Raw genomic sequence first — 20,950 nt, forward strand, 5'->3', positions numbered from 1 at the left:
TTGATTCCAAATATGTCACACAAAGTAAAGAAGTTAAAGATGAATACATTTTTATGGAAAAACCTGCAAAAATGTTGATAAAAGTATTATGCATGATGACCAAGAATCTGAAAACTAACTTATTTATTTTCCTATTCAGTACTGGGGTTGAACCTAGTACCCCATGCATACCAAGCAAACCATCTACCATTAAGGTATCTTTATCAATATCATCCATATCTCCCCAGCCTCTCCCCTTTAGAAAACATTTTGGTTTGTTATTGTTGCTGCTGCTGCTGTTTTTTCAAGAAAGGATTTTTCTATGTAGCCCTGATTGTCCTGAAGCTCAATTTGTAGACCAGGGTGACCTCAAATTTCACAGAGATCTGCTTTCCTTTGCCTTTCAAGTGCTGAAATTAAGGGTACATGCCACCATCGCCTGGCAACATGGGGTCTAAGTTGTTCAGACTTGCTTTGAACAACTTGAATTTACTTGAACAGCCTTGAATTTACTTGTGACTCTCCTGCCTCAGCTTCCCATGTAGTTGGGATTAATGACCTATACCACCATTTGCCTGTGTTTCAGTGGGAAAATGGAGCAGGGAAGGACCTGATAAATCTGTGCTGTGGAAAGTTACTAAATAATAAAAATCAACAGTTATTCACATAGTGTCATGCATGAGCCTTAGAAGTGTTATGTTGAATGAAAGAAGCCAGTCTTAAAATTTATATATATATGATTCCATTGATAAGATATTTTTTAAAAAGACAGAATAGTAGTGATGGAGAGCTAGTCAGGCTGATGAAGAGGTTGGGCTAATGGGCAGCACAAAGTAATCTGCCAAGGAAGAGTAAAATGCTCAGTCTCGATTGTGGCAGTGGTTACACCCTTCTATGCATCATCAAAACAGTATAAACTGAATTCACTATACATAAGTTACTAAATTGTAAAGAATTATTTGGAGATCAAGGTAGGTGTGGTAGCAGGTGCATACACTCCCAGCACTTGGGTCACCAATGCAGCACTGTGAAGTTGAGAACAGCCTGGGCTCTATTAGCAAAACCCTGTCTGAAAAATCAAACCAAAGATGAGTGAAAGTCAGTATATTCTAAATCTGCTGATCACTCTTTACACATGTTATTATTTTTCATATTTGTCTATATGATCCCAAGTATTGGGGTTATGTTTTATATCTCTTGAGCTTATCTAGTCTGCATTGGGATAAGTAATTGATGAAGCACTTGTATTCCCTGTAGGTCTTCGTGGTGCAATGGCATTTGCCTTGGCCATTCGAGACACTGCCACTTATGCACGACAAATGATGTTCAGCACCACACTTCTGATCGTGTTTTTTACTGTGTGGGTATTTGGTGGCGGTACTACTGCCATGCTATCATGCCTGCATATAAGGTAAGTAGGAACAGGGGACCTCATTTCCACATTCCATTGGGATTCAATTTACTTTTATGTTTTGTCATGAGACGATTTTAAATTTAGAAAATCTAAGTTTTTATTTTTCTCTCTTCAAAAGCGTATAACATAATATAGAAAAAAATTAAACTGGAAGAAAAGAAATGAAAAGCCTTGCTAGCACTCTGAAATGTTAGCATTCCAGACAGTTTATGCATTTTATGAAATGGGCAACACTCAAGTGCTCTTCTATACTGGTTTTGAAATATGGTAATAGCGAAAATTTATTGTAGCATAGGCATTTGCACTGGTAAATATCTTCATATTATTTGAATAGCTGTATGTGTCTTGGCTAATTTAACCAAATCTCTGTTGTGGTAGTGTTATATTGTTTTTAGGCTTTGGCTATTTCCATTTGCATCTGAGGGTTTTGCTGTTATTATTTCCAAACAACTGAATGCTCTGAAGCCTATGTGCCATTGTGTTCTTGTTTAATTGTTTCTTTAGGATGAATTTCCAGAAGTGGAATTAATTGATCCATAAGATATGCATGTATTTAAGGCTTTCAGTCAGCTTACCAGGTCCGACCCATCGGCAGTGTGTGAGAATGCAGTTTACTCCAGCTCTAATGGATACCCCATAATACCATTTCTTTTCCTCTTTCTCATCAGCACCACTTCTAACCTAACAAACCAACCAAGGCCAAAATCCTGCAGTCATGATCTTCAGTGTGTCCTGCTTAATTTATTCAGTTTGAAAGCTCTCTTGTATCTCAAGAATTCTGCATTTGTTTCCATGGATACAGCAGCCTGTGTCTGAAGCCTTTGTAGATTGCAGTTCTGTGTTTGGCTGAAACTGCTTCCAGCCTCATCTTGAAAAAGTGTTTCACCTATTAGAGAATCTGCCATCTGCTTTTTTAACGTTTTATTATGCCTTTTATCTTTGCAAAGATAAACTAGCCCTGAATTACACAGTGAATGTTGTTAATATCTTAATCTCTCTTTACTTTTCAAATTCCTTCTAAATGTGCTCTTTCTGTATGTAGTAGATGATAGAGTGCAGCGTGTATGCTTTGATACATCCGCTAGTGTTCTTATAATGCTACTTATTACTTGTAGGGAGACTTGACATTTACTAAGCACCTACTATGTGCCGGGCATTCTGTTCCATGTGTTTAACATGTTTATCTAATCATAGTAACTGCTTTACAAAAAATAGGCTTTAAAATGTTGTTAATTGTTCAATATAATGCCAATAATTAAATGGTAGACAGAGGAACCTCTGCTCTTAATTCCTTCAGACCATAGCACATCAAAAAATGAGTGTGATAAATTTTGAAAGGACGAACCTTCTAAAACTTATAACTGAAGACACTTTCAGAAGGAGTAAAACATTGTGAGACAGCCTAGAAAAACTGCTCAATGAAGAGTCAGTTGTGTTTTCCTTGCTGTCTTCTACACCGAGCAAACAAGTCCCTGCTCTACCATCCTCCTCAAGAGAGAAAACAAAATCCCACCCATTCACACTGACTTCCGTCTACATCACTAGATTTGAAAGCTCTTTGGATGAGCCTCTTACCTGCCTGGCAGCAGCATTAGAGGCTTAATTATACCTATTGCCTTTATATCTTAGAGTACGGCTTGGAGTCATGCTTTATTGCAGTGTTTTGACCTGTGTGTGAACAAGCCATATGTTAATTTTAAATATGTTTCTTTTCTTTTTTTTTCTTAACTTTAAACATTTATTTGATACAATTTAGCAGACAGCCTCTTGTCTAGTGTGTAAAACATTCAAGGATATAATTTTTTACTGAAATTCAATTTGTTTTTTTTTAACGACTTTATTTTACAAGACAAAGATAAATGTACAGATTTTAAACATTTTTTGCTTAAAATTATACATTTTTGTCAGTACTGTTTTTTCAGACATTGAAATAATTTTTACATAAAACCATGTGAATATATTTTTTTAGTCAGTACTTGATTTTTTTCAAGGGCTTGACAGTATGCATTGAAAACCTAATAGTTACAATAAGCGTAAAGTACATGCAAAACAAAACGCAACATGGAAATAGTCAAAGTCTTCTTGTTTTGTAAATATATGTATATTTTTTTGTTTTCTTTATTTCTTGGACTTCATACAGTCTGTGAGTTGTTTCTGGGGGAGTGCAAGCCTCTGGGGTTAGCATCCCACTATCAGTGACTGCATAGTATGTCCGTTCTTTTGTGACTGGGTTATCTCACTCAGGATGATATTCTCTAGATGCAGCCATTTTCTTAAGAATTTGGTTAAGTCATTGTTTCTGGTGGCTGAGTAGTATTCCATTGTGTATATGTACCACAATTTTTGTATCCATTCATCTTCTGAAGGACATCTGGGTTCCTTCCAGCTTCTGGCTATTATAAATAGAGCCGCTATGAACATTGTGGTGCATATATCTTTGTTGTGTATTAAAGTGTCTCTGGGGTATATGCCCAGAAGTGGAATAGCTGGGTCTTCAGGTAGTACTATATCCAATTTTCTGAGGTATCGCCAGACAGATTTAAATATGTTTCTGACTAATAGAAGTATATCTCCTTCCTCCCTCTAGTCCCTCCCATATCTTTCTCAAGTGAGCCCATATAGTCCTCACTAATACTTTTTTGAATGCAGCGAAGACTAGCATGTCAAACAGTTGAGAAACATATAGTCTTAATTCACATTATTGTTTTAATTTTTCTAAATATGTGTTGGCTTAAAATATTATCACATTTACTCAATAGTTATATCACAAATCTTCCATTTTCTCTATTTTAACTGTTAGTAAATTCTTAATAATCAACATAGAAAAGTCAGTATTTTGCAGTACTTAGTATTGCTGTAATTATTAGTTATTTTTATATTGGCATTTAAAGCCTAAAAAGTTGTGTTTTCCTTCCTATATTTGGGAGTAAAGGCTATAGTTTAAGCATTTCTTTCCTGCCCCGACATTTTTTAGTCAAACTTTGAAGTGGCTAATAAGTTGGGATTATTGGAGATTCGTGTGCATCCAAACTTAACTTTTACATTCTTGGTCTTTTCTTCTTCCTTGGTTTCTACATCTGCAGCATGACACCTATTTTCCAGAGTTGCAAGGATTTGGTGAGCTAGCATCTGCAAAGCTCTTTGCACAATATTTCAAGTAATATTTACTGAGCACTCAATGTTTGGTGGAGCCTCCAACCCACTGGTTCTTAGCAGATTATTCTGTTTCCTCAGGGGATATTTGACAACATACTGGAGTTATTTTGGTTGGTCACAGCTAGGAGAAGGGACTGCCATTGGTATTTAGTAGGCAGAGGTGAGCATCCTATAGGGCATGGAATAGGCTGCTATCTAGATTTGCAACTAAAGAATTACCTGGCCCAAAATGCCAGTAATACTAAAATAAAATAGCCTTACTCAAAAGGACAGTGGCAGTAAAAAAAAAAAAAATGGTAGAAAGGTTCTTTGTTGCAATTTAGTGGGGAAAGTGATAATACACTAGTAAATAAATAAACGAGCATGACAATTTTAGATGATTCTACATGTGATGGAAATTAAGATGCTGTGATGGTGCCTGGGAATGCAGTTTATATAATACGAAGAAGCCATAGAAGGTCTCTCAGAGAGGTTATATTTTAGCTCAGTCTGCCTGAGTGGCAAGACCCTGCCAGTTCAACAATGACCAGGAAGAGCAGTCCAGACAGAGGAAAAAATCAGTAGCAAAGACCCGAAGGCAGGAGCAGATACGGCCTGTTTGACACAGAGAAAAGCTTGCATGATGAGAGTGATCAAATGGTAAGTAGAAAACAAGGTGGACCAGACCTGAAGGCATCAGGATTCTGAAAACTACCTGTGAAGGACCAGTAGCAAAGCCTTTTGATTTCCCTGGTTATGTGATATTTGTCTCAGCTACCCAGATCTGGGTGATATGGGATCACATAGTATGGCTGTGTTCCAAGACCTTATTTACCACTGGGTGTGCATAAGAGCTGTAGTTTGTCCCTTCTTATGTACGGTCTTGTACTATGTAGAGAAGACTTTGGGTTGGAAAATTCAGTAGGGATCTTGAGGATAATAAAGCAAGGGAAAGAAATGGTCTAATTTTCAGTGTAAAGAGACCACATTCATGTGTCTTGGAAGCAGCAGATCCCTAGTGAGTTAATCAGCTTGAATCCTTTCACATGTGTGACAGTCACACTTGGCTCCCTATGGTTTAGTTAGCACACATGCTTTGCACTTTTTTGTGTCTGAGCCTTTACTAGGCCTGTGATTCTCTTTCATTCTCAAGAACTGACACTACTACCCTTCCCCCCTCCTGAACTCTTTTTTTTCTTGGAGTTGCTGTGTAGCATTGGGTCTGTCCGTCACAGCAATTAGCCCATTCATATTTCTAATCCAATATTCCCTACCACTTAGCACTAGTGATGCATCAAGCACATGAAACGTTTTCAGCACATTGTTTTCATTTAATCCCTGCAAGAACACTTTGCAGTGATACTAGATGGGTTGTTCTTAGGGCCCACAGAATGACTGAACTCACATAGCTAGCTAGAAATTATCCTGGAGAAGTCCTGACACCATCCTGCCTTAACGGCAAACTCTTTTGTGAGTCTGCTGTAGTTGGGTCTGTTTCTCCACTAGTCTGTGAGCCCCTTGAGAACAGGGACCATGTTTAATTCATGTCTATGCCCTGTGCCTAGCACAGTGCCTGGCAAGTAATAAGTGTTCTGTAAATGTTTATTACATTGGTTTCGGACAAAGTGCCATTTTAACATTCTAAGTGTTGTATCATTGTGACCACTAGGTGTCACTTGAGACACATAAATGTGGTTAGAGTCCAATGTGACTGGGAAACTATTAAACAGTTTCTGGACATTTTTAACAAATGAACCTTTGTTTGAGTTTTGAATCTGGTCGCAGCCTCCTGTTTTCAAATACTTGACCATGACTCCCTCACCTTCCAGATGTAGTCTTGTATCATTTTCCTCTTTTGAGTGTTGTCTTTGCAGATGTTGCTCCAGCTTCTTGTTCTCCTGTGTTGTCTGTGCTATCTGTAGTTGCTAACCGAATCAATAAACATTTGAGCACCTATTGTGTGTCAGGTACTATGCTAGACTCTGGGGATACAGAGATGAATTGAGACATGGCCTTTACCCTCAAGGAGCTCCCAGTCTTTTTGGGGAGACGGACAGGTAAATAATTATACTGTACTGTGATGTGTTTTGTAATGAAGAACTTAGAAAGACTGCAGAAGCACAGAGGGAGGTGACTCTGTGTGGACATGTCATAGAGCAGTGACACTGGCACTTGACAAGGGAATAGAAAGGTGAGGGGACACACATTGTCACCTGAGGGAATGAGTGGCATGAGCCCAAACCAGTTTTGACTCTTGGAGTTGACAAAGGCATGGGAAAGGGCCTGGGTTAGAGTATTCCAGGGCACGTGGAAGAAAATAGCAGGCTGTTGGGGAAGGTAGGTTGGAGTATGGGTGGCTACTAGTGTGTGGAGAATTTTGAATGTCCTCTAAAGGACTTTACACTTGAAAGGATTAAGGATTGTGAGCTGTTCTCAGAAGCTTCTGTGAAACAGTGACCTAAAGAGTTCCGTGCTTTGCAGAGTTAACTCTGGAGGAGAGCCTGGCAGCTGGAAAGGCTTACTCAACAGAATCCATGAGTCAGAATGGAGGCTGGAACAGCAGGGATGGATGACAAGGAGAGACCTGACAGGCAGGGTAGGAGAAAGAACAGAGCTGAAGTTCTTAGAGTAGATAAGAGACTGAGAACTGGCTAAGGAACTTGTTCCCTAGGATGTCCAAAGAAGGAATTTGATGTAGGTACACAGGAGTTATGAGAAACCAAGGCTAATGTCTGTCAGTTACCCTGCAGTCTCCTGGAACTGGACCCTCTTCTGTCATCCTAACAGTCTTGCCATGAGAGCAAAATACCAGCTTTGTTTGTGAAGCTTTCTAATCATTCTTACTGACGACTAGGGTAGTGTTCCTCTTCCTCACTGCTTAGGGTGGACTGACATTCAGAAGTGTTATTTTACTGAAACTGGTAAGTGGGGTTTTAGAAATACAATGCCTGCCCTGCTTGCCTTAGACCCAAAGCTGTTGCTAAAGAAAGCGGCGGGCAGCAGAGAAGAGAGAGAACAGAGACCATTCTGGAGCTTCTGTGTTGAGAAAAGCATTTTATGGACAATAAATATATGTGAGTAGACCTTCCATTGGATTTAAAAAAATCTCATTTGCTCTTTGTTTTTCCTTTAGGGTTGGTGTTGATTCAGACCAGGAACATTTGGTAAATATGTGCTCGTGTTGTCCCTGGCATTTCTGCCCAATGTTCAGTCATTTGGAAAGAAAACTGTCCCTCTTAGACTTCATGCTTCTTTTTTGATACTGTTGTTTGCTTCGGCTTTTAACTGACATCATTTCTGGCTTTCCTCACTGTTCCATAGAAACAGCGCCATAGTTTAGGCTGTAAGTGGCTATCAAGGGTGACAGCTTTCCTCTCTGTGGCCATCCTGGGTTTTTGCCACTGAGGAGAATAGGCTCTTAAGCGCTCCTGGCTGTTCAAGTGAGTGCTCTGGCACAGGGTGCCTTTTTCCACTCTAGTTGCGCATGCAGGCTGCTCTCTGATGTCAGTCCCACCGCAGCTGCCCTTCCTGTGGAACTTTCAAGTTGGATGACCAGCAGCTGCCCTTGAGAACTGCCTTGAAGCTTCTGAAGCTCCAGCTGGTCTCTCCTGCATGTTTTAGGGCTTACACTTTCTTACCCTAAGCCTAGGCCTTTTTAACACAGCTCCTCACTTCCTTCCTTCCGTGTGTCAGTTTCTCAGCTGTGAGCTCCTGACTTGTGGACTGAGCTCTGCATAATTGTCTGCCCTCATGAGACCTTTTCTGGTATTTTCCACCCTCTTTTTTAATGGTTTCTGGGCACCACAGATAAGGAATTCTCTTTTACACATTAGATGAGAAATCATACATGAGGGTTTTGAAGATGGAAAATACCTTTTGAAACATAATTTCTATTTCCTGAGACAAGTCATGGCATATTTTTTCTAAAGTGTGTGCTTTAAATGAAAACTTTTACTCAGTTCATTTCCTAAATGCTAATTTTGAGTGACGAGTCTGTGTGTTGTAGGGGGGAGAGAAAGTAGCTGCCTGTTTTGTGGTCAAAGTCTTAAAGTAGAATTCCTCGGGAAAACCAGATTATATATATTATATATACCCCTATCTTTGTAAGCTTCTGGGATAGGTCCAAGGGCTCATGGTGTTCCAGTGCCTATGCCTCTGTCATAAAATACTACATTGACACAGCCCTGTTACCCTTGTTACCACAAAGGACAAATATGGAAAGAGGCAGATGGGTGACTACTAGTTGTGGTAGACAGAAAGAAATATATTTCCGTTGCTTTCATAACCCTATGGACGAACATTAGCAAGGTGATCCAGAGGATAAAGGTGCTTGCTAGAAAAGCCTGACACCCCAAGTCTGATCCGTGGAACTCATGTAAAGATGGAATGAAAGAAGTGACTCCACAGAGTTACTCTCAACACACATGCATGTACACACTGATAAAAATAAATACAATTTTAAAATAAATACAATTAAAAAATAAGCTCCTCTGGATGTCCCAATTGCATTGTTTACTCAGTAATGCTTATTATGTCCATGATGAAGCTTGGGGAAGATTCTAGTCTGTGTGGAGCTTAAGAGTGCACAGTAATGAAATGGTAAGATCTGAAGATGGTTTGCTTTACAGTGAAAGCGAGGCCAATGAGATGGCCCAGTGAGTAAGAGAGCTTACCGAGCAAGTCTGATGACCTAAGTTCAGTCCCTGGAACTCATGTTGGAAGAAGATATCCCATAATACACACTACAGCAGCAGCAGCACTAATAAAAGTAGTAAAAGTAGTATTACTAAGAATGATGAAATTAAAAAGAAGTGAAGGGAAAAAAAATTAAATGAGGCGGTTCCATGGGCAAAACTATAGATCCCGGGTAGACTGTGCAGTTAGCTTACATGAGGTCCTGGTTCCAGCCTCAGCATCAGAACTTAAATAAAATAAGTGAAGGCATGAGAAATTTAATACAGTATAGGTAAGTTCAGGAGTTCTTTTGTGCTGTGAGCATATGTGATGTTCTCGGATATTTTTTATAGTTTTTAATGTATGTGTTAAAACCATGTTGAGGCAAAAGCAAGCTATTTGGGGATTAGAAAGGGCAGGAAAGAGACAAAATCCAGACTCTAATTTTTTTGTGTGACCTTAGAAAAGTTACAGAGCCATGGGACATTTGTTGTGGGTCTGGGGATCTGTGATGCTTGTACTTTATACGGGAAGAAGTTCAGACCTAGGGAACGAAGGAACGTTGGCCAAACTTTAATGTCAGTGAGCCACGACTGGAGTGAGATAGGCTGACTGCCCAAGGACTGAGCATGCTGTGTTACAAATAAGGACAGCTCAGTTCATAGTTTTGAAAGCTATTATAAAAGTTGACTGCTTGCTGTGTTAGTTTTCCCTCCTGGCCAGTAAGTTCTACCATAGCATTTTCTTGTCTTCATTTTGACACTGTGTTCTGCACATAGTAGCAACTTTGATAACACCAGTTATTTTTGAAGTTCATGACACAGCTCTCCAAAGATAGGGTGAGATGTTTTCTTCTATAGGTGCCACTGCATGCGTGGTGGAAGCCTTTCAGATTAAGGGGTTTTCTTTAGTATGAGTGTGTGTTTGTGCATGTGTGTGAGTCCCACAGACAACCTTGGGTAAAATAAAATTGGCCCTCTTCGATGTTGATCACTGTGGACACCAGGCTGCTCTGTGAGCTTCCAGTGCGTCTCCTGTCTTCACTGCTTATCTCATTCTGTTAGCGTTCGATTTACAAGAATTGTTGCTATGCCTGGCTTCATGTGGGTTCTAAGGATTTGAACTTGAGTCTTCATGCTTGCACGGCAAGTACTTTTCTCATAGAGACATCTCCTTAGGCCCCTCATTGATTTTTTTAATAATAATTTTGTAATTATTTTTTGCCCATTTTGCTTTTCTCCCTCCAACCTCTACTGTACATCCTCCCTCATTTTTCTCCCTCAGATTTCTAGCCTCCTTTTCTTTAGTTGCCCTCGCATTGACTCTTAAGTGGTAATAGAGTCATAAATTAGCAAGCCACCTGAGTCACAGAGATACTTAGGAAATCATTTCAGTTTCCTACACAAAAGTTGCATTATACAAGCCCCTGATTGTCTACTGTTGCCTGTGTTGGACACTATCTTTGGTGAAGTCTCTGTTTCTGATTCCACTCCTTTGTGTATTGATTGGTGTATCATCTCTCTGCAGGGTGTTCCTGACAACGAAAGGAGAACCACCAAAGCAGAGAGCGCCTGGCTCTTTCGGATGTGGTACAACTTCGATCATAAGTATCCTTAATGATAAAACATGATAGTACAGGCATGGATACGTACAGTTTCATGAACAGTTCGGTCTGTTCATATGTGCACATGTGGGCACCAATGCATCTGTGTGTGTGCAGGGGTACTGGAGAGGAACCCAGTGGTTCGTGCATGCTAAACATGTACTTTAGCACTAAGCTGCAGTTGCAGCCCCAGAACAGCTGTTCTGCCTCCCTGAAGCAGAATGTAAAATGTACCTCTCTTCATCAGCGGACTAGAGAAGGACTTTCCCACCAGTGAATTCCTCTGCAAACCCGGGGAACCAAAAGGCATTGGTTATTATGGAAAGAATCCAGAGCCTAAATGGCATGGCTCTTTGTTTTAGATACAGACTTATTTATTGAGAAGACCGGTATTTGAGGTCCTTAGGCTAATTGGGAGAATCCTGTGCTTGTCAGTGTACTTGCTTCTGTAGAAGCCTTAGGGAAGAATATGAGCTTGAAGTGCAGTACAGTGTGCTTGACTGCTCAGGATGCTGGGGTGAGGGGACATTGTATCTTTCTAAATATTCTCAGTGCACAATGTCTTTGTGATCATAAGCCTTGTATAGGAAAAATACACTTCCCCTCATGATTAGAAGCCATTTATTATATTATGTAGACTAAATTTTCACCTCCATTTTTGCAAGTACTTTAAAATTAAATCACCACGTGGCTACAAAAATTCAAGCATATCTGTGGCATTAAGGCTCCCATTAGGGAGTGGGAGCCTCGGTCTTTTAAATTGTTTAAAGATTATGTCATTATTTCTGGCTCCATTACCAGAATCTTGGATGTATGCCATTCCCATATCTCTTAGGGCTTTTTCATTCCTCCTACTTAACATGTTTTTAGTTTTCTAGAATAAAACTTACATTTTCTATATAATTCACAAAATAATTTAAATGATTCCAGTTTAGAAAAAGAACTTACTTATATAATCTTGTAGGAATAGAGATCAAAAACTAGACTCTAGTCATTTTAACACCCAGAGCCCTAGTAGCGTTAATTATTCATCAGTTTGGATTTCAGTTCCTTTATGTATCTAGACCGTTACAATAGAGTTGTAATTTAAATACAATGAAGATATGAATCTTAAGGATATAGTTTAATGAGTTTTGCCCAACATCTACCCCTGTGTGCCTACTGACCATGTAAACATATGTGTAAGTATTTGTAGCAGAATGGGTGACCTGTGTTCTCTTCCATCAGTAACACTTTCAGCTAACATGCCTCATAGAGGACTAACTCTAATTCGGCATGCTATCAGCATGAATTAGATCTATCTGATTTTGATTTTCCTTTAAATTCATCATGTTTATTCTTTCTGTTCCTTTGTTCCTAAGCTGATCATCTTTGTAATTTAGCCATAAGGTTGTGTATAACCATAATTCAGTGAGCTGGGGCTCAGATCTAGAGCATTGTGCATACTAGATAAGCAATTCTGCCTCAGTCCTTGTTTTGCTGTTTTTAACAAAGCCTGGCCTGAAATTTATGATCCTCCTATGTTTGCATGTTTCTCTATGCTCAGTATGTTTGCATGTTAATCACAGTCTTTTATTTCTCTAAACACAGGACTCTCTCTCTCTCTGTCTCTCTCTGTCTCTCTCTGTCTCTCTCTGTCTCTCTGTCTCTCTGTCTCTCTCTCTCTCTCTCTCTCTCTCTCTCTCTCTCTCTCTCTGTCTCTCTCTCTCGTGTGTGTGTGTGTCCTGGAACTTGCTCTGTAGACCAAGCATGCCTCTGCCTCTCATGTGCTAAGACTAAAGGTGTGTACCATCCCACACACCTAAGCATAGAACTCTTTAGCCACATTATTTGGTTAAAAAATCCCTGCTCAGTAGTACTAGACAGGCCTGAATCATTTTTATATTTAGCATTCTGAGACTTTATCATTTCTTTTTATGGTGGCTTTTGTAGACAGAGTATGTTTATAGAGAAAGCTTCAATTGTGTAAAGATTCATTAAAAATCAGACCAGTATCAATTAACAGATATATCCCCATTTCCTTAATTGTGAGACATTAGGTAGATCATTGACCTGTGTATCAGTGTCCCTGTCTGTGAAATCAAGATAATAGAAGGTCCCCCTTTGCTGCCTTCCTGCTGGAGTCTGGCAGTGGGATGAGCTTGCACGAGTAAAACCCTTTGCCAGCCTCTGAAGTAGGCAGCAGCTGTGGCGATGATCCCACACAGTGTATTGTGTGGGGCTGTGTTGTAGTTTAGGAGTCATTAGAGCCTTGCAAAGTACGTGCAAGGCTCTGGGTTTGCTCCCTAGTACCACTGTAACAACACCAACCACAAGTTCGCTGTTTTAAATACATGCAGAGATGACGGCAGCCCTTCCTTAACCATGTGTGCACAGCTACCTGAAGCCCCTGCTGACCCACAGTGGGCCTCCTCTGACTACCACACTCCCAGCCTGCTGCGGGCCGATCGCCAGGTGCCTGACCAGCCCCCAAGCATATGAAGTAAGTGGCATTTATTTACTTCATTATTCACTTGCTGATCTTGTTTTGAGTCAGGTTCTTGCTGTATACCCTGGGCTGACCTCAAACTGCGATTCCAGGCATGTACAACCTTGCTCCAAAGTAAGCAGCTTTTATATACTAATTGAATTCTTTAGCAAGTTCACTTTAGCTGTTCTATGGGTTAGGTTTTATTTTACTTTGGTTTGAATTTCTCGGTCTTTGAGGTATAAAACCCAAGAGAGAGAATTTAAACACATTTAGCTGAGTAGAACATGAAATGGGTAAATAGAGATATCACCCTTTGAAAATACATGAGTTCTTTCTCTTCCAGCAGGTGATTTTAGTAGGTCATTCATTCTGTTTCTATGCCAGCTTTAATTTATTTGCCATATGTGGCCTGATTTGGGCAGTGGGTATGTATGTTTCCATGTCTTCATTAGGCTCATCACAATACAGTTGAGAGGATGCTCAAACCATTTTTCTTAGATTTAGTTATATTTATTTAAATTTTAAAAATGTGATATTATGGAGCTTCTCCAACAGAAAAGAAATCGTAGTAGACATAGTCTGCCACACCACACTGTGCTTTCCTGGACTGTTTGAATGTCTGTTAAATGTAACAGATGTTCTGTGATTTAACATCCATAATGTTGGGATTTTTGGAAAGTACACCCATGTCTGGTCCATGACACAGCTAGACAGAATTTAGAGTACATATATTTTCCCTATCTACTAACATGATTGATGGTTTGGTAAATATTACACCCAAGAAGAAAGTGAAAGATGTGCTAACTAATCTGGATTCTAAAATGTAAACATTGACTGGACTTCCCTGTTGCAATCCTAGCAGTTTCACCAGCCATAAGAATGCTAGAAGCCCAGCCTAGTGGGAAGCTGTAGTAAAGCCCTGTAGGCATGGACACCTCAGTTGAGTGTGTCCTCCTTTGCAGTTTGTTAGAGCAGATGCCACAGAGTGACTGGGGCGGGGTGGGGGCATTGAAAGGGGGGAGAGCAGTGTAGGGATGGCACCTGGGCCAGGGCAGCAGCAGCTAGTACCTTTGTTTTGAGTCATTTGACAGATTGTGCTTGTAGTGTGGGGAGAATGCTCCATGCTGTCTCCCATGTGGCCCAGGCTCTGCATACAAGCATTGTTCTTTGCCATTGCACCACATGACTCTCCATAGGCCTGTTATTGGCTCATGCAGACGCTTGGCTCTCAGACTTCAGAGACCCAATAACTTACATCATTCACAGCCAAAAGGGTGTGTGTTTGCCTCCCCATCTCTCTTTCTCTCCCTCTCCCTCCCTCCCTACCTCTCTTCCCCTTTCTCTCTCCCCCTCCCTCCCTTCCTCTCACCCTCTCCTCTCTCTCTTTCCCACTCTTCCTCTCTCTCCCTCTCTCCTCTCCCTCTGTCTCTGTGTGGTGGCACTTATCTGTGATCCCATCCCTTAAGAGGTGGAGGCAGTAGGGATCAGGATCCCAAGCTCATCCTCACATAGAGAGCAAGCTAGACCCTGGTTTCAAATTACAATAACAAGCAAGCAAAAACAACCAAAATCAAACAAACCTGCCAACAGCAACCTTTAAAAACTCACAAACAAAAGAGACAACTATGTGTCCTGTGGGATGGAGCAGTGCAGCACATCACTGTATGAGTTCCCTGGGACTGCTGTAACAGATGACACTAAATGGCTAGAAGTGTGAGGTTAAGACAGAGGTAGGACTGGTTCTCCCCCATGTCTCTCTCTTTACTTCTGATGCTTTCTTATCAGTCTTTGGCATTCCTTGATGCTTCAGCACCACTTGGTGTCATTTCTCTGTGCACGTGGCCTGACTCATTCATGCTGTTACAAACAGTATTTACAGTGACTGTCTGTTTTTTCAAATATACTTTTACACATAAATTTGTTCAGGGGTATAAATTATAAGTATGTAGAATTGATTTAAAGGGATATTGCTAGATCAAAAGGTATGTGCCTTTTACATTTTTTCCAGACTTCAAACTTCAAGAAAATTAATTAGAAAGTGGTAAAGAGTCCCTACTGACCTGCAAACTAGCCACAAAGCTTTGTTTTAATCAAATGGCTGACACTAGTTATGTTTATTGTAACTAGTTATATATTATACAGGAAGTGGTTTCAGCCAATTAGTTATTAGGGACTTACCTTTTCTTTTTTTTTTTTTTTCTTTTTCTTACAACTTTATTTAAAAAAACAGAGATAAATGTACAGATTTTTAAAAGCATTTTGGCATAAAACTATATGAATATATTTTTGTCAGCACTTGATTTTTTAAAGGTTTGATAGTATGCATTGAAATCTTACTAGTTAAAATGAGCATAAAGTACATGTAAAACAAAACATAACATGGAAATAGTTAGTTTTCTTGGTGTGTAAAGATTAAACATAATGATTTTTAAATACCAAAAATTGCCACAAGGTTATCATCTTAGCTCTTGAGTTATTAATGATTTAAGGTCTAGGTGTACCACACTCTGAGTGGGTGCTATACACTTGTTGGGTTTTTTTCTTCTTTTTTTTCTTTTTTTTAACCTTATATTGACTATTTTTAGTAAGAGAAAATAAGTTTATATTTGTAGTGAACAGCAAAATATTGAAGTACATAATTCTTTTGTCTTTAATAACTATATAATGATAAAGCACAGATTATTTAACTAATAATTTAATATTTTGGAATTATTTAGAAAATACTATTTCTTTTTTTCTTACAACTTTATTTTAAAAAGAGGGATACATATACAGATTTTTAAAGGCATTTTGGCATAACACTATATGAATATTTTTGTCAGTACTTAATTCTTTTAGAGGTTTGATAGCATGCATTGAAATCCCACCAGTTACCATAAGCATGAAGTACATGTAGGACAGAACGTAACATGGAAACAGATTCCTTGGTGAGTATAGATAAAGCACAATGATCTTTGAATACCAAAAATTGCCACAAGGCTATATTCTTAGCTCTTGGATTATTAATGATTTAAGGTCTAGGTATACCACACTGAGAGAGTGCTATACATATATATATATATTTTTTTTTTTTTCCTAAGAAGGACTGAGGCTTTCACTATTTGGCCTTTGTTTTTCTTGAACTTCACACAGTCTGTGAGTTGTTTCTGGGGTGTTCAGAGCTTTCTGGGGTTAGTATCCCATTATCAGTGACTGCATATTATGTCTGTTCTTTTGTGACTGGGTTACCTCACTCAGGATGATATTCTCTAGATGCACCCATTTTCTTAAGAATTTCATAAAGTCATTGTTTCTGATAGCTGAGTAGTACTCCATTGTATAAATGTACCACAATTTTTGTATCCATTTATCTGTTGAAGGACATCTGGGTTCTTTCCAGCTTCTGGCTATTATAAATAGGGCTGCTATGAACATTGTGGTGCATGTGTCCTTATTGTATGTTGGATTATTTTTTTCTAAGAAAGACTGAGTCTTCCACTTTGGGACTTACTTTTTCAATTGACTTTTTTATTTTAATCTTTGAGTATTTAAGGAAATGTCTAGGAATAGTGAATTTCTGATAGCAAAAACACACACAAACACATACACACATGCATGCACGCACACATACACAAATAAAATTCACCAACAACTCAACATGGAGTGCTGACATTTCTATATCTACATATATGTTTTGTCTTGTCCAAATGGGGCTATATATTGTTGCGTTTCCCCCCATTTTATAGAACCATATCAAGTATAGTTTTTTTGGAAAACTTTTTTCCATTAGAACAAAAGATTTTGAACCTGGAAAACAACTGTGTGATGAGAGTTTCCTTGTGTCTCATATGCTAAGGTGTGCTATGTGGTTGGAAAAGGAAGCACTTAGTCTTGGAATATAAGGATATTTATCTGTTTCCCTGCTCCCTGGACGCAGAGAAATGACTTTGAAGACCTGTGAGGGAAAACTTTTAATGTGCAAGAGCGAGTACTACTTGCAAGCAAAGGGCTAAGGGCCAGACGCTGTGGGCACACACAGGATGGACACCCAGTGTAGAGCTGAAAGATCAAAGAACCCTGCCAGGCGTAAGTCATTCGCAGGACTAGTAACTTGAAAGGGATGGAAGGGACCGAATGCCTACCGGCTGGGAGGTAAGAGAAAGACTGAAGAGAGGAACAGTTGTCAATCCTGTAGTCCATCCTGCACAGCATGGGGCTGCTGGAGCAGGAGTGGCAGCTGGTGATGGGAGGGAGGCAAAGCTGAAAGGAACAAATCACATTGTCTTTTATGTCAAGGATAGGACTAGATTTTATGGCAAGTATGGTAGTCTAGTAGGGAGGCATTTTAACTAGGTGTCCTCAAATGATCTATCTCCTTTGGGGAACAGTTTTCTGAAAAACACACCTTACCTTACCACCTTACTTGGCTTGGATTCTTTCATTGCTCTTAAACCTTATCTTGTTTGTATTCAGAACCAGGAGCAGTTGAAAGATGATGACTCTGATCTCATTCTCAATGATGGTGATATCAGTTTGACGTATGGGGATTCCACTGTGAACACTGAGTCCGCAACAGCCAGTGCTCCAAGGAGATTTACAGGCAACAGTTCTGAAGATGCCTTGGATCGGGAGCTTACATTTGGGGACCATGAACTAGTCATTCGTGGGACACGCCTGGTTCTTCCGATGGATGATTCTGAACCTGCATTAAATTCATTAGATGATACGAGACACAGTCCAGCCTAAGCGTTCTGATACTCAGTTAGTGGTTTGTAAACTTTGCACATGTGATTGTGAAGAAATGTGTACTACCTACAAGTCCTAGTGCATGTCTCTGAATGTGTAAGCTATATAAATGCTGTTTATATGGCATAGGAAGAATACAAATACCCTGCACATGGCAGATTGTGAAAAAACTGTTCTCTTAAGTTTTGCTGGCTGTGCTACATTAGCCAGGTCTGTTTTAGAAACTTACTTTCACAGTGATGTTGTGTGTTCTGTTAGTTTTACGTTTCAGTTAAAGTATAAAAAGTGACAGATTGACCATTTCTTATATTTATCTGAGCACCAAGTTCTTGTGATGTGAATTAATTTGTGTGTGGCAGGGAAGGGGAGGTAAGGGGGAGCTGTTACTCCCTCGGGAACCCAGGGAGGAGAGGTTCCTTTGTTGGAAAAACTTTTGTTGATTGCTGCTGCCTTTGTCATGACTTTTTCTTTCCCTTTTCTCTGGTGGCCCTTTGTGGTGCAAGGAGCTGATGGCATTTTGATCTCACCCCATTCAGGTTGGGGACTGAAGTGTGGGGGCCGTTTTCCCCCCATTGATGTGAAAGAACAGATTTCTTGACTACAGTACATTGATGCTCTGAGAAAGAAGGCTACAAATGACCTCCAAGACCTTATTTCTTTTCTTTCACACCAAGACCATAGGAATTGCATCCAGCTGGCTTAGCCGATGTACAGGTGTATATCATTCAGGGCACTTGTTACAGATTTGGGGGTGCTGGAGCAAGTGAACGTGGGGCATAGAATGGTGGCGTTGGAGGTCTCTCTTCCCAAATATGTAAATAGTCTTTACCAGATAAGTTGAAATAGGAAATGTAATTGCTGCTTCATTTTTGATTATGTTCCTTGTGTGTATAGCAAGCCTTGTCATCAGAAGTTTTTTATATCGACTTAAATTGCTGCTCTTGAGCAGCCAAACAGGAGCAAAATGTAAAATTTTTAAACTCATTATGTTTAGTGGTCACTTGTTAGTTGATAGTTGATGTGAAAATTAATTTATCAACCCACAATTGTTCTGTACTACACCAGAGGCAGCCATAAGAGAGAAATGCAGTGCCCTGCAGTGTCTTTGAAGGGATTCTCTTGGTGTAAAGTGGCTGTGGTTGTCCTCATTGTGTTACTTTTTAATAATAGGCACCTAAGCTGCCATGTGTTAGTTTTGATGGTTTTTGAGGAAGAGCACAGAACAAATTTTTATTTCATATTCATAGTATGAAAGTGGTTTCTATTTTGTAATGCTGCAAATACCTAAAGGTACATTGAACAGTTGGAAGGAGAATACTTTTTGATGTTGATTCTGACCTGTTCCTGATTCAGGAGGGGAAAAAAAGACAGATTTTGTGGATTTTTTTTCTCCCTCAGGTCCGAGTAGCATTGCCTTAAATCTAACCCAATTACAAACTTGATTACTTATGTGATGTTCAAATTTTCCACTGAAAAATACCCTTTCAAACAAAACACGTACTTACTCTCAAAAGGGTTCTGTGCCATTGCCAACACTCCTTGACGTTTTAGAGAAATTCTCATGGTGTACCCTTTGTGGCAGCCTTGACTATTGGCGTAGCCATTTGTTATGTAGTGGTAGTGACTTTCCTGCTATGCAGGAACTCCTCCTGTGAAGTGTACATTTTATATGATGTGTGGCTCTTCATGCAGTAAATAATTTCTTGTTAATGTATGTTTGAGGGGTTTTGAATGTCGGCATCATTGACCCACACAGTTATTCAAGTTGTTAAAGGGTATACAGTGATTTAACTACTATCTTTTTTATTCTGTCAGGTTACTGAGCTCACATTATGAAAATGGCTATAAATACTTAGCATGACAAATTATGTAACCTGTCTCTTTTTAGCATGCATAAGATTTCTCATTAAGGAAACTGATAACGCTTGAGTCCACTAAATCTGCCTTCAGTACTTTATCAAAGGAGAACGAAGCTTGTTGTACTTATGTATTCATCTGGAAGACAGTTTCCCCCTCTCTTGTCTGTGTACAACATCCCCATGCAAAGAGAAAGGCATCTCTGTTGAGACAGTCATTAGAGTTAAGCACGTCAATGAATTTTGATGAAGTACAGTGTGAGTTACCATCATGCATGAGTGAACTGCTTGTGGACCTGTTTTTCTGTTGTTTGTGGAACCTACATGTTTGATTGACTTGAACATTGCATCTCTCAGAGTTGTTTTTAAGATCTCTTGGCATTTATCCTAGTCTGTGTTTGGCAGCGTGCTGTTAAAGTACTAGACGTCTAATCTTTATGTGCATTTTGTTTTCCCTTGGAGTAATTGGAAAGATGTTATAGCGGTTTCTTTTAGGAAAATCTGTCATTAAAAAAATTATAGCCTTGCAAATAACCATTCACTGTTATTTGAGTCAGTTTATTCTAGAGAGACATAAAGAATGCTGACTTCATTTATTTTTCTACCTAAATACGTACTGAAAAAGGGGGAGACAGTTTTTAAAAAAGAAACATGACAGAAAACTTATGAGGTGACAGAATTAGGATGCTTAGGTATAAGGGTAAATGTATTTGCTTATGGTCACAATTGTACCATTTAAGAAATACTGGTCAAGGCTGGAGAGATGGCTCGGCTGTTTAGAGCACTGACTGTGCTTCCGGAGAACCTGAGTTCAATTCCCAGCAACCACATGGTGGCTCACAACCGTCTGTAATGGGATCCAATACCCTCTTCTGGTGTGTCTGAAGACAGCTATAGTATACTCATGTAAATAAAATAAATCTTAAAAAAGAAATACTGGTCAAAACCATCAAGTTCCATTACATTGGTTTGTAGTTTGTTAGTGAAATGGCAGAGAATGTGGTAAAAATAGTTGTATTGTACAGCAGGTCAGATGGTTGTGGACTGGGTTAGGTAGAAAGGCAGTCCCAGGTTTGCCTGTAAAGCATGACCAT

At 39.4% G+C, this 20,950-nt stretch overlaps 1 protein-coding gene across 2 annotated transcripts in view; it reads left to right on the plus strand.

Annotated features, from left to right (window-relative positions):
- Positions 1-20,686, plus strand: part of SLC9A6 (solute carrier family 9 member A6) — a gene marked incomplete at its 5' end in the record, with an annotated part of 54,936 nt that extends 34,250 nt beyond the window's left edge. The window contains 6 exons of one of the 2 annotated variants that reach the window (XM_080911109.1): positions 1,237-1,390; positions 6,496-6,585; positions 7,662-7,692; positions 10,730-10,809; positions 13,182-13,287; positions 17,728-20,686. In XM_080911109.1, the coding sequence (XP_080767235.1) occupies positions 1,237-1,390; positions 6,496-6,585; positions 7,662-7,692; positions 10,730-10,809; positions 13,182-13,287; positions 17,728-18,000 (734 nt within the window). In that variant the 3' untranslated portion in view covers positions 18,001-20,686. The remainder of the gene's footprint in view (positions 1-1,236; positions 1,391-6,495; positions 6,586-7,661; positions 7,693-10,729; positions 10,810-13,181; positions 13,288-17,727) is intronic. The other variant, XM_080911108.1, reaches the window with a different exon arrangement.
- Between the last annotated feature and the right edge of the window lie 264 nt (positions 20,687-20,950).

This window comes from Micromys minutus (assembly GCF_963924665.1).
Source record: "Micromys minutus genome assembly, chromosome: X".
In the NCBI taxonomy this organism is placed as follows: domain Eukaryota; kingdom Metazoa; phylum Chordata; class Mammalia; order Rodentia; family Muridae; genus Micromys; species Micromys minutus.